The 13,760-nt window shown below is 36.1% G+C and overlaps 1 protein-coding gene across 6 annotated transcripts in view; it reads right to left on the minus strand.

Annotated features, from left to right (window-relative positions):
- Positions 1 to 3,925: 3,925 nt before the first annotated feature.
- Positions 3,926 to 13,760, minus strand: part of MED17 (mediator complex subunit 17) — an 86,914-nt gene continuing 77,079 nt past the window's right edge. For 4 of the 6 annotated variants that reach the window (XM_077113244.1, XM_077113242.1, XM_077113240.1 and 1 more), the window contains 3 exons: positions 10,586 to 10,703; positions 7,873 to 8,032; positions 3,926 to 6,417 (listed from right to left, as the gene is read on the minus strand). In XM_077113244.1, coding sequence (XP_076969359.1) covers positions 6,206 to 6,417; positions 7,873 to 8,032; positions 10,586 to 10,703 — 490 coding nt within the window. In that variant the 3' untranslated portion in view covers positions 3,926 to 6,205. The remainder of the gene's footprint in view (positions 6,418 to 7,872; positions 8,033 to 10,585; positions 10,704 to 13,760) is intronic. The other 2 variants (XM_077113246.1, XM_077113245.1) reach the window with 2 other exon arrangements.

Genomic DNA, 13,760 nt, shown 5'->3' on the forward strand with positions numbered 1-13,760 from the left:
TGACAAGAAAAAAAAAAAAACACCTGAAAATAAAGCTCTGGTGCTTTGTGTGAGTCCATTACTGATAGGAGCACAAGTTCTGGACAAAAGTAAAAACCTGGGCCACAGCCATGGGTCCAGCACATTTTAAAAACAGTAAAACTAATCTCACTGGTTCTAACTATACTCATTCTTCTTCAAGTCATAAAAACAATATCCTATTGGCACCATCATTCTCCCCTGCATTGTAGCCAGGAGGCCAATTTGAAATTTGTGTTTTTATAATATTAATTTTAATTCAATAGAATCCTTCCTTTCTACTTCTGGGAAAAGGCTGAAAACTAGGACAGGACAATTGTCCATCTAATTTAATGGTGCACAAGATGCCTTACAGAGTACATATGCTTTGACAACATAATGCCCTCTTGGAGATCTAAGAAACCAAAATGGCATATATTGTACGTTCTCATTTCATGGTTTTCCCAAGAACTAAAACAAAGAACTCATATCCTTAATCCTTACTTCACCCTTACTCTTATTTGAAATAACACAAAAGCAAGGAGAAACACAGGCAGAGATAAGAATGGCTATCCAGACGTCTCGTCCAATGCACAAATGCAGAGACTGGCCTTGAAGAGGCTATGATTTAGAAGAACTATGTAAGAAGGTAACAAATGGTAGAGGAAGAGGTGGCAGAATAGAATGCTGGGTGATAATGATTGAGGAACAAAATGTATTATCCTGTGATGTGTGACTCAAAGGCATTTCCTCTTCAATATGACTCATATTCAGTCTCCTTGACAACATAGGAGGGACTTTGGGGGAAAAGGGAAACCTTGCTGTCATCAGCTTTTATATACCTAGCATAGGTTTTGTTCTGCTTAGTTAACAGGGAAGCATCAGACAGGGCTATGGTTTGTCAAAAGCAAAACAATCCCCATGGTTCTGGCTCCCATTTCCACTTATCACTCAACTTCCATCCCAGCTGTTAGCTCTTCCAATCTGTGAAGAGGAAATCACAGTTGCTGAGGTAACTATTTCCACTGCCTTTTAAAAATAAGGTGGTTTGTTTTGGTTTGTTTTAATGATGTTAATGACACATCATTAAAATTCAAATAGTACTTAAATCTATATATAAAGTAAACATTCTCCCTTCTCATTCCTACTCCCCAGAGGAAACAATGGTTAAATATGGCATGTATCTCCTAGACTTGCCTATGCATATATGAAAATATCTGTCTATATACACAATATATAAATATATTTAACATACATATTTTCTTGTTAGGCAAATGGGCTTCTGTTATACATATCATCCTACACTTTGCTTGTATTCCTATGGTATTTTTGTGTCTTTACTTATTCCTAAACATCATTCTTTTTAATGCCTTTACAATATAATCCATAGCATGGATATATTTTAATTGTTTATTTGCTGAAGAAGTTACATTTTACTCCAAATGATAAAATATTCATTTCCTAAATAAAAGTCTTGGGCAAGCTTTCTATCACATCAGACTAGCTCCTTCAATTAAGATGGCTTCCTCTTGTTATGATAAAGCATTCAGCTCTATCTCCTTTGAAATCTCTTCTTTCAGGGAATTGAGAGTCAATGTTGTATAATACTGATGAGTTTGGCACATGACACTTTTATATAAAGTTTATCAGAGACCGAATGTTTGGGGGTGGGAGAGAGACGTTTTCCAACAAAAAAATGAATCTATTTTAGATTTAATCTGATAAAGTGCAACACAGATAGGTTAAATTTCTTTGATCCAACAGGCCAGTGGTTAGATCAGTATTTTTCCTTCAGATGCTTCATGTTCTGAAAAGATTTTTTCCTACTAAGCAAGCGAGTTTATTACATAAAAAATCAGTTTCCTGTTTTTATTCCAAGACACAAGCATCAATTAAAATTCTTGATCAACATGAGATAACCAGAGGTATCCCACTGATTTGATGGTGTCCTGGCAAAGAAACCTGAGGGTTAAGCTTCAAAGAGGGTAAATGTATGATTTCCATTAGGTTGTTTTCAAACAATGAACAAAGATTACAGGTATCTATATCTGTCTCTTAGGGTCCCAAGGATCTTTCTTTGCAAAAAAGTTAAAAAAGGAATCAAGAATAGAGATTTTGGGGGGAAAAGGAAATTCTGCTACTGGCATCATCTCCTTGGCATCCTCCCTAAATTCATGATGGTATGTTATTTTTGTATCTCAAACTTCTCCCTCATCTATCAGGTTTCAAGTTGAAAACTTGTTCTGTGACAACAGATATTTCTATAATAGCAAGAAGCACAATCACAATTTGTAAGACAGGAAATGAACATAGTACAACATGGAAGTTGTTCTGGTTGCTAGGCCATGGGAGCCAGAATAGCAGGAGTAGAAAAATTCCTCAGCCATTTGAACTCTGTTTTTAGAGAAATAAAAATGAGTGCTTTTCAGTTCCCTGACTATGCAACCCCTCCTACCCTCCCCCCACCCCACCCCCCAAAAAAATTGAGTGCCTGCATCTAGCACTCCTCTACTATAATTTACTGAGCCATTTTCCTATTGTGGGACATTTAGATTGGCCTCAATTATTTCCACTTTTACAGACTGGACTGCCTCAATGTTCCTTGCACAATGATTGTGAATCTGTGCAAGTATTTCAATAGGATAAATTTCTAGAGGTGCTTGCTGATAGAAATAAGCAAACTGCAGAATGTCAACGTTACAGTCACTGTCTTCTCATTTAGTACTTGCATCATGGTGCTAGGTTAATGAAACAGGATTTTTCAGTTGTGAACTGCCTCAACAAGGCCCATCCTAAAGTGAGATTCAAAGGGATTTTAGCTCCAAGTATGTAAGGCATCAAAGATCAATGGAAGTAGGGAAGTTTAAAAAACAATCAGGCAGATTAAAAACTAAAGCAAAGAGTACAGGGAGAGATAGAAGAAGCCTGATTAAAAACTAAAGCAAAGAGTACAGGGAGAGATAGAAGAGAGCATGGCTTTAAATACGAAGTGGCAAAAATTAAAATCCTCATATCCACATACAAAACAGCTGAAAATGTGAGTTTGGGACATTCTGAAATGTTTGTTCCTAATGATAAATAAATACCTGGTGTCAATGATTTTGTAAACTTCTACTTGGCTTCACCCTTAGAAAACAATTGCTTTATGCTTACATTTGCCTTACACCTTAAAATTAATATCCATTTTCAACTATGCTGAAACCTTTGAACCATCCTTGAGGTTAACCCAGAGGGCATCTTTGTCCCCAATTTTATACTTAAAGATAGAGATTCAGAGAGGTGACCTTGCCATGTGCATCAGAGCCAAGATTCAAATTTGGCTCTTTTACCAACTGAGGGACTACCTGATTACCCCCCCAACCTGCCTCTCAAGTTCCACAGCACATCCTTCCAACTCCAGGTAATTCAGGTTGAAATGGTAAATTGGGAAAGGTAAATAAATCACAAAGTACAAGAGTAGCTGGAACAGCAACTAAGCTGCCACTCTCCGCTGTCCCCATATTTTCTTTGGTTTCTGATATTCTTTAAGTGGGTAATGGCTAATCACTAACAGTGACTTAAAACAATGGAAAAGGGAAGACATGAAGATCATTACCACCTTCAGCTATATCATTCTACCCACACGAAGTGTAAAAAGAACAGGAGGTAATGTCTGTGCATTTATTATTATTATTATTATTTTGCATGGGCAGGCACAAGGAATTGAATCCAGGTCTCTGGCATGGCAGGTGAGAATTCTGCCTGCTGACCATCGTGGCCCACCCTGTGCATTTATTCTTAGCAGAGCTACTTACTGGTCCATGACTAGGTAAGCTAAGTAAAGAAACAGAAAATAAAGCATTCAGAAATTTTATATATTTTTATATCAATTTGATAGTAACTTTATGTTTATTAAATAAGAGTGATTTTATTTTGTATCTTTTTTTGAATTCTATTTCTGGTACTTTTTAAAATTGTATTTTATCAAATTATCAATCTGCAATGGATGGAAGTTGTAAAAAACAAAAACTGTTCACTGTAAGTTTGAGTTGCACTGTATTATAGCGTGAGCCTTTGAAATAACCTGTCACTTCTCATTTGAATGAAATTGTACAGATTAACCTAGTAAACTTAGCCAAGGCAAATTTTGTAATCCATCATAGTTTTTGAAAACCTAAAGATTTTTAAATAATTGTAGATTCATACCAATTCTTTTAATTTCCATGAATGGAAATATGCACTATCTTTATCACATGGAATAGAAATACGCAATATCTTTATCAGATGTGGGAGGGGGCATAGTTCAGCAAAGGTGTCATGGTATTTCGTGGCCTATAAATTCCACTCTTCTTTTAAAGAAAAAAGGTGGAGAAAAACAAAGGTCTCCTCTTTCCCCAGCTCCCAGTTTTTTACACTAACAGTCATCTTATAAATTATAAAAGAGAATGTCTGATGCCTTCTTGACCAAAAGGGGGAAGATAAGTGAAACAAAAATAAAGCTTCAGTAGCTAAGAGATTTCAATAGAGTTGAAGGGTCATCTGGAGGTTACTCTTATGCAAGCTTCAGCCAGATATTGCAAACTGCCACAGCCCCAATAAACAGTATTCCTGAAATTCCAAAAGAATATCCTGGGCTCTGTCTAAGACTCTATGAAAGTTTCATTTATTAAATTTATTTTTTCAGAAACTTAAAGCTTCCAGATGTCTCTTATGCCAGATAAGCCCTGAAATCTAGAGGTATCAGGCTCTCCAAGAGTATCAGCTAGTTTCATTCCTCTACCCCATAACGTCAACAGCCTGTTTCAACGTGAAGGAGTTAGAATGGTCATTGTACAGATATCCCTGAAGACTGAGAGAATGATCAAATGAGAGAGAGGTGGTATAACTGAGAAGTTAGAATTTAACAAATGATTATGACTACTGACTCATTATATAGGTATTTTCTTTTAGTTTCTAGTGTATTAGAAAAGCCAGAAGAAAATACCTGAAATTGTTGAACTGTAATCCAGCAGCCTTGATCTTTGATAATTACTATATAACTACATAGCTTTCATCTTGTGATTGTCCGATTGTAAAAACCTTGGGACTGATACCTCCTTTATCCAGTGTATGAGTAGATGAGTAATAAAATAAAGATAGGCATGAAAAAAAAATAGAATATTTTGAAAATTGAACTCTTTAAAGAGACCACCACCTACAGGTATGATTTTCTGTGGTACAAAAAGGCCCCTGAGACTAATTCTTTTAACTCACTGATGGGAATCCCTCAGGCACACTTTAGGACTGTGACACTACTTCTGAGAAGAACAAATATGTTTCTCAGGAAAAGGTAATCCATTAGTATTTTCTCTTTGAAAAAGCAAAGTTCTAATGGAATAAGAAAGGACAAAAGACTTTAACTGAAGGAAGCAATCCAGGCAACTAAGCAGAATCTGGGGAAGAGAAGACCATAGGGAGGGCTGGGTATGAACACAGACTCAAGTGTATCAGGGAAAGTGAGGGCATTCAAGTGGGTGAACAAACCAAAAAGGGATACAAGGAAGCCAAAAAGATACTATCTGCCTACTTCTCAACTATACTTTCCATTGGTCCTTTCTGTGAAAGTTCTCAAAATATCCATTTAGGTCATCCTGGGGCACGTATAAAGAAGACAACTGGAGGAAGAAGTACTTCATTTACCAATAAGGGAACATGTTTTTTGTTGCCCTAGTACAGAAGGGAGGGAAGACCCCCATGTTGGCACGTACTTTGTTTCATTTCAGGGAAAAGGTTTAATCTTTTCTGTATAATTGATTTCTATGAAAGCTTGGTCATAAGTGTTTAAATTTTAAGTAGTCCTTTTCACTAATAGTGGCATAAGGTCAGTTAATTAAAGACAACCATCGGTTTTGAGAGTTCAGAAAGTATCTGAAGATTTTTAACCATATACTTTGATATCAACAAAGATAAGAACAAATATTTTAAAAAGCAAAGTCATAACATTTTCAAGTTACTTGAACAAAAAAAAGTATTATTTTACATCTCCCCATACCATTCACCCTATAACTATACATAAACTTCTGTATTTGAAAGCACTTGTCACTTATAAAGTGAAAAGTTTCAAAATGTTAGATAAACATTTGCTTTTTTTTTTTTAAACAATACAACTTTGGAAGATTTCTCTTCCTTGTGCTTATAGTTGATGCTGCAAATATCTCAACTCAAAGTTTCTTACTGCTCTGGAAAAAAATTATAATAGACAAGGGCTAAGTGCAGACATAAGCAGCTCCATTTTATAAACAAAGTTTCGACCTTCCATTTTATTCCACTGAACTTCTTTGAATGGTCCACGAAGGTGATTCCATTTACTATCTTGTAAAACATCACTTTTTGGAAGGTCTTTACACTGGTTACGGGGAAACTGGACCAAGATCTTGCTGCCACTTTCAGGGCCGTTACGAACTGTGGAGCAAAACCAAAATATCAATTCACTCATTTTCCAAACTAGAAAAAATAAAGGTACATTCCACAATTTCATTCTACCATGAATATGAAAATCTTGCCTGTCTTCCAACTTAAAAAATCTTGTTTAAAAGTGCTCTAAAGGGATACCTGAGTAGTTCAATGGTAGAATTCTCATCTGTCATATAGGAGACCTGGGTTCAATTCCCAGCCCAAGAACCCAAAACAAACAAACCAATGTTGTGAACAAAACTCCCTAAGATATACATATCACATATCTGTTTCAGTATGTGTGTATGTATAGATATAGAAATACATATACATAGGGAAACACATTTAAAAAAGTGCTTTTCAATTTTACTATGCAAGGAAACATATACTAATTTTTATATACCAAGCAGGTATAAATATTTATGAATTACTTTTTATACTTTAAAAAGGAGCCAAGATAAGTATTGAAATATTTTTTATACTTTCAGGAGATTCTTTCATTTTAAAAATGAATTTGATAATTCAATAATCCAAAGAGTTGGTTACCAACCCTGCAAATTCACAAGTCGTGATCTTGTGGGGAAAAATTCCTAACTATTCACTCGTACAATATGTTTAAATTATTTAGAAAAGAATATCACACTGATACTATAAGAACTCCAAATTTAAGTTTAAACTAGACAATGCACATGGCAAGAGCCTAGTAAAATGTCCGACTCATAGTATCCAACATTAAGTTTCCTCTGTATATTTTCCAAAGATCTATGCTGTATACATAAGCAGATATCATCACATGATTTTTAACCTTTTAATGGTGTATCTTGCTACATATAAAATTAAAAATTTTTACATAAAAACAAAACAAAAAAATGATCATGGTGATGCATACACAACTATATGATGATATTATGGGCCACTGATTGTATACTGTGGATGAACTATATGTATGTAAAAATTTTTTAATAAAAAAAATATACATATAAAAAAAAACAGTCCGACTCATAGTAGGTGCTTAATAAAATACCTTTTTTCACTGTTTCATCCCTTTAGCAACTTTAGAATCAGATATCATTCTTTCCATATTTGTAGTAATACATTTTTTTTTTTTTTACATGGGCAGGCACTGGGAAATGAACCTGGGTCTCCAGCATAGCAGAAGAGACCTCTGCCTGCTGAGCCACCAAGGCCAGCCCTTAAAGTTAATTGCCTTTAATCAGTACAAGATTTGGAACAGTTGATGGCAGTTTTCAGGCTATCTCCTAAGAAAACACGTGGTCAAGCAGAACATTTTTTATAAATACTGGACAGAGAAGTAATAATCTCTAGCTCTGAATGCTAGCTATGACCAGATAAATGCACAGGACAAATACTACATTAACACATTGCAGAAGTAAACAAATAGCAACTATATGTAAATATACAGACTCCCAATGGTCCCTTCTCATTCAAAGCAGCAGACAGTACCTGAAATAGCGTAGTCACCACTTGGAGAGGCCACCGTTATGGCGGAAGCATTGCCAATGCTCTCTACAGGCCCGAGTCCCACATGATTACTAAAGCTTAATACTTGCCATCCCATAACCTTGGCCAGCTGCTGAACGGCATGCACCTGATGCTGTGACATCTGTGAATGAAAAAGGAAACACTGACATTCCATATGGATATTTATTTTACAGTGCCTTGTCATCATGTGTGTTAAGTAAACGTTTATTGGCATTTTCCCTGCCTAGCACAGGAACCCTATCTTTTCTGTGAGAAACCCTCCCTGGTATGACTATTGGGGGAGAGGCAGGACCCACTTCCCACTGCAGAAGCTGAACAGCTAAAATAGCCTGATACTCACTTTCCCTGCTCACTGTCAGCTTACACACAGGCAAGCAAACTGAACTTGGCCAACTGGAGAATCCCATCTACATCACTGAATGTGGAGCAAGATTTAAGTATCGAGGTACGCTGAATATCTTCTATTTATTCCTCCAAATTTATTCTTCATCCTACTCTCTGCCCCAAGAGGCTGACCTGTATGGTTTCATCAATAGACTCTTCTACCTTTAGCTTCAGTTTGGGTTCAGGTAATGGGAGATGTGGTAGGACTGCAAGGAAGAGAGTAAAGCCAGGATATTTATTCCCCTGGTTCCCCTAGTGAGGTTTTCTCAGCTGTTTATATCTCCTGACAAAAGGCCACTAGCCTTCTCAAGGCAGCCTGTCCTACATGACCCTACTCTTTAGAGTAACAGTAACCTCTCCCACCTCTATCCCTTTGGGCCACGAATGACAACTACAGAGCAACCCAGGTGTTTCTAGCATGAGGTTACCATACAATCCCTTGTGGTTCTCCTACACACACACCTTTGCCAACAGATCCTTAATAGACACTTTTGGAATTAGCCTTCTGAGTATACCAGCTGTTTCCTGTGAAGACCCTTAATGATATACAGGGACAATTCAGAATGCATTCTGCAATGCAGAAGAGTGGTATTCATCGGACTGTGGTTCCTACCATCCAGCTTCCTCTGGTCCTAATCCATTTTCCAAGGCTTGCTCTCTGGACTTCCCATCAATTCTGGAAGCTACCCAATATCTTCCTGATACCATTATCTGTATATGCTTATGTTGGCCAAAGCCCTTTCCGATATAATCAACTAACAGCCTGGATTGCCACACCTCACAAACATATTTTATTTACTTGGCACCAAAGAAGCAAATCCCAGAAGCAATCATCTTCTGAGATGGAGAGCACAGTAATTTCATTATTTTTTTAATGAAAAAATAGTATCTTACATTAGCATTTCAAAAACCTACTCTTTTCCCATGGTTCAATATTTCACTGCATCATCACAACTCCATGAAGGCAGGAAAAATACTGCTCTTATTTTACAGATGAGGAAAGAGAGGTCCAGAATTTGCCCAGTTTTACACAGCAAGTTTGTGGCAGAACTAGGACTGGAACCCATGTCTCCTAACACCTAGTCCAGGTCACTTTTCCACACTGTCCCTTAATTTAAAGAATTCTTTCTTAGGGGTGAAGATTAAAATATTCCATTTGCTATTTTGGAGAATGGTCAATATAGTTTTGCATCTGATCCCCCATTCTCTGGTTTCCTTTGGTTAATACTTTTACACTCCTATGTGATCCTGGAGAGGCTGAAAATCTTGGCAAACATGAAAAAGAAAAAAAATTTGCTAAGATCAGAACTGCCCCTTTATCTTAAATACAAACTAAGTGGAAATAAATCTAGGACAGTTATTGACACTAAATTAACACAACAGGTTATAAAATGTGCACTAGAAATGAAAATGAAATGGTAGAAAAAACTGTTTTTTCTTATATACAATCTAATACTGTAAGAATTGAAGTTAAAGCTTCCAGAGAAGGAACCGTTATTAATTTTCTTTGATGTGACAATGATATAAAGATTCATGAGAGAATGAACATCTTTAATATTAGAAGATGCATGCTGAAGTATTTAGGGATGAAATATTCTATTTTGTGAAGTGTTATATTGTCTGTAAGAATAAGTATTATACACACATACATGTATGTGTATGCATTTAGGGAGAAAGCAAGCAAGAGGACTTGAGTACAAACGTGAAAATGTTAACAACTGGCGGACATAGGTGAGGAGCGTCAATGCTCACTCTACTGTTCTTGCACCTTTCCTGTGTATGTTAAGGTAGGGGCTAGAAAGCTAATAGGAAATAATGAGTTAATGTGCTGCCATTCTCAAGATGGATACCCACAGAACTATTTGATGAAAACTAGTTTTAAATTCACAAAGAAATATGAGGCCCAACCCTCACACAAAAAAAATCTGGTTCCTCAATAAATCTGTTACATGTTACTGGAAGTGAGAGAACTGATTTTGACAAAGCCAAGCATCAAATTACCTCTGGAGAACACTGAACCAAACAAAGAATATTTGCATATGTTCAGTATTTTACCAGTCAAGCACCTCGTCTTATTACCCATCTCCCAATTTTTTGTCACTAACAAAAAATGTATTTTTCCTCATATTAATATAGTTATAGAAATCCTTTATTAACTTCACTTAGTTTTAGTTCAGAATATTTACATTTTAACTACTTCTGCTCAATTTGTCCTTCAACGAACTAATGTACAAGATGCTTACATAAGAGGAAGGGGCTCAAGACTTGTAGCTGGGTCTGTAACTATTACCTGAGACAGAAGAAAATCCTGTAGCTCTTCCTCCTGATGAGACAGTGTAATTACTCTTCCATCTCTGTGTACAACTCGGATCTGCTCAACTCCAATATTCAATTGCAGCTGAATGGACCTTTATAGATACAAATAATAAAATCAGAAATTTTCAAAATTATCTTATACAATGCCACAAACACTAAATCTTAACAGCAAAGAAAAAGAAATGATTAACAGTTTAATAATCTGTTTCAATGCTCATGATGGAAGGTGGGGGAATTTCTTAAGTTCAACTAAACTGTTAGATTTAAACAAGACTGTCATTGAGCACCAGTCTACTCCAAAGGATACAGGACAGCAACCACAGTTTGCAAGGAGGAAAATGTCATATGCTCCTCTTGTATAGAAGTCCTTGCAGCAGGATATATAGCTATCTACTCAGCAGCACAACACCTTAGTTGGAAGATGAGATCCGTACTGGGTAGGTGTGCAAGTTACCCTGACACAGAAATAACGTTCCACACAGGAGCGGAGCACTCTTGTAACAACTCCACAGGCATGGCTTCCACAAGAGATATGCCCAGTTTTAAAAGTCACCCCATCCAGGGTAGTCCAAAAGTGTCACCATAAAACACTCATATTCCTGTAAATTCAAATGCACATTCCCAATTCAGGATCATGTTTATGAAAAGCAATGTAGGTGACATATTTCCTTATCAGCTACCAGGGGACTAAAGAGTTAAACAAAGGTCAAATTTTCATGTAGAAAGAGAAAAGGTTTTGTTACCCTCACCTCCTGAAAATAATCAGCAAACATATCAGAATATGTACAATCTATTAATCTGGCTTAAGTCCAACAAAGGATAACTCATAAAATAGCTAGAGAATAACATGCAAATCTCCACACTCTTCCAAATCAACTAGTTAATTTTTAGCATATGACATGTACAAGAAACTTAAAATTTCCCCCATCAAATAATCTATATGAGCAAATGCAGAAAAAAATAGCATTATGGGCGGGCCGCGGTGGCTCAGCGGGCAAGGTGCTTGCCTGCCATGCCGGAGGACCTCGGTTCGATTCCCGGCCCCAGCCCATGTAAAAAACAAACAAACAAACAAAATACAATAAAACAAGAAAATGTTTAAAGATGTTTCCCTTTCTTCCTCCCTTCCTTCCTTCCATCCTTCCTTCCTTCTCTCTGTCTTTCCTTCCCTTCCTCCCTCTTAAAAAAAAAAAAAAAAAAAAAAAAAAAAATAGCATTATGTCTTCCCACATTTGATGGCACCTCTTTATTTCTAACTTTGTTTGATAGTAAACATTTGGGATTAAAGCATTTTTGCAACTGTCTACACAGAATTGTAATTTTGATGAATTAAAGCTTATATATTCCTTTCAAAGAAAAAAAAACTTAAAGGAAAAAACCTATAAATCTAACCAATTTTTAAAATTCTTTTTCTTCTAAAGTTAGGGTGAGGGAACAGGAATTCTTAGCATTATTAGTGGAAGCATATTAGTGGCAACTGCATCAAAGAGCCATTTAGTAATATCCATTAACATTATAAATGTCCTTAACCCTTGACCCAGCAATCCCACCTGCAAGATTTTATCCTCTAGAGATATCTGCATATGTACAAAATCATTTTACTGGTACCCAACTCAATGCTTATCAACAGAAGACTGATTAAAAGCCTTGGTACCTACAATAGAACACTATAAAGCTGTATAAAAAGAATGAGGCAGATCTATATGTGCCGATAAGGAATGCTTATTAATATAATATACTGAGTAGAAAATACACAAAAATTGGGACTGACTACTAATAGGTATGTATTTCTTTTGGGGGTGATGGAAATGTTATGAAACTAGATATTTGCAGGAAAACGGCTGAAGGTCCGACTGTTTCCATAACATAGATAAAGGTGTGCATGTCGGAACACCAGGTCCTGGCAGGGTGGAACACTGTCCTGACAAGCACATGATTATCTGCAGAAGGAAACATTTGAACTTTGTACAGTATGCCTGAGATTAATGCTGCTGTCGCAGTTTGGGCGAAAAACAACTTACTAACAACCTTGAAAAATACTTTCTGTTTTGAAGCTTCTCAATAAATACAATGAAGAACTCAGAGTCGAGGCTCTTGTCCTTTGAGACATGAGTTCCCTGCTCTCATCTTAAAAGACTCTTCTGTGTGAGTGTATTTATTTTTCAGATTGTGGTGCCTTCCTTGGCCCTTCATGCTGAGCTGGTCTCAGCAGATAGTGATGATAGTTGTACAATATAGTAATGTACTGTATAGTAAATATACTAAAAACCACTGAATTTTACATTTCTATGGCAAATTTTATGTTATTTGAATTATATCTCAAGTCTTTTAAAAAACCACACAAACAGTGTATAAAGGAGGTAGGGTGGAGATAGGAGATACATGCTTGTCATCACACCATATTTCTTAGACAAGTGTATAAGAAGCTGTTTTAAATGAATGCTTTTGGGGGTTCTGAAAAGAAAATTGCTTTCAACTTTAAATAGCTTCAGTTAACCCAGCTGTAAAAGATAAGGAAAAGGATAGTCTACTACTACTTCTACTTCCCCTTTTTTCTTGACTCTGTCAAGGCTATGTTATCGCTAACCTTTCATCACAGAAGTTTATAACATTTAGATTGGGTCTTGTAACTATAATCTCACAATTGTTTGGTCTTATTTCTAGATGTAAACACACAATTACATGCTGAAAAATTTTTTTCTTTTCCTTTGCATTAACTCTCTCTCTCAACTTTTATTATGGAAAATTTTAAACATAAACCTACAATTTCTATAATCCCCTGATCTTAAGAGTCTCTATAAAACCACGTAAACTTATTTCATCTATTTCAACAGCTACTCCCCAATCCCCTCACCAACTCACCCCAATTATTTTATCATTTCTTTAGGTATAGGGCAAGTAAATTTTCTGATCCACTATCTTTTCCTAGAAATTTAAAGATTTATTTTCTTTCCATTGTGTAAGCTTTTGTTTTCTATATTTCTCTTTTTCTCTTACCATATTCATCTACTTTTCTTTTATAAAACAGTGAATCAACACCTCCACATTAGAAAATAGCATTATAAATCTACTTTACTCCTCTATGCCAAAGGGTGGTAATATTTGGGTTTTAATTACCAGAGACCACTGTGACTGGTCTGAAATAAATA

The sequence above is a fragment of the Tamandua tetradactyla genome, chromosome 8 (genome assembly GCF_023851605.1).
Source record: "Tamandua tetradactyla isolate mTamTet1 chromosome 8, mTamTet1.pri, whole genome shotgun sequence".
NCBI classification, from domain to species: domain Eukaryota; kingdom Metazoa; phylum Chordata; class Mammalia; order Pilosa; family Myrmecophagidae; genus Tamandua; species Tamandua tetradactyla.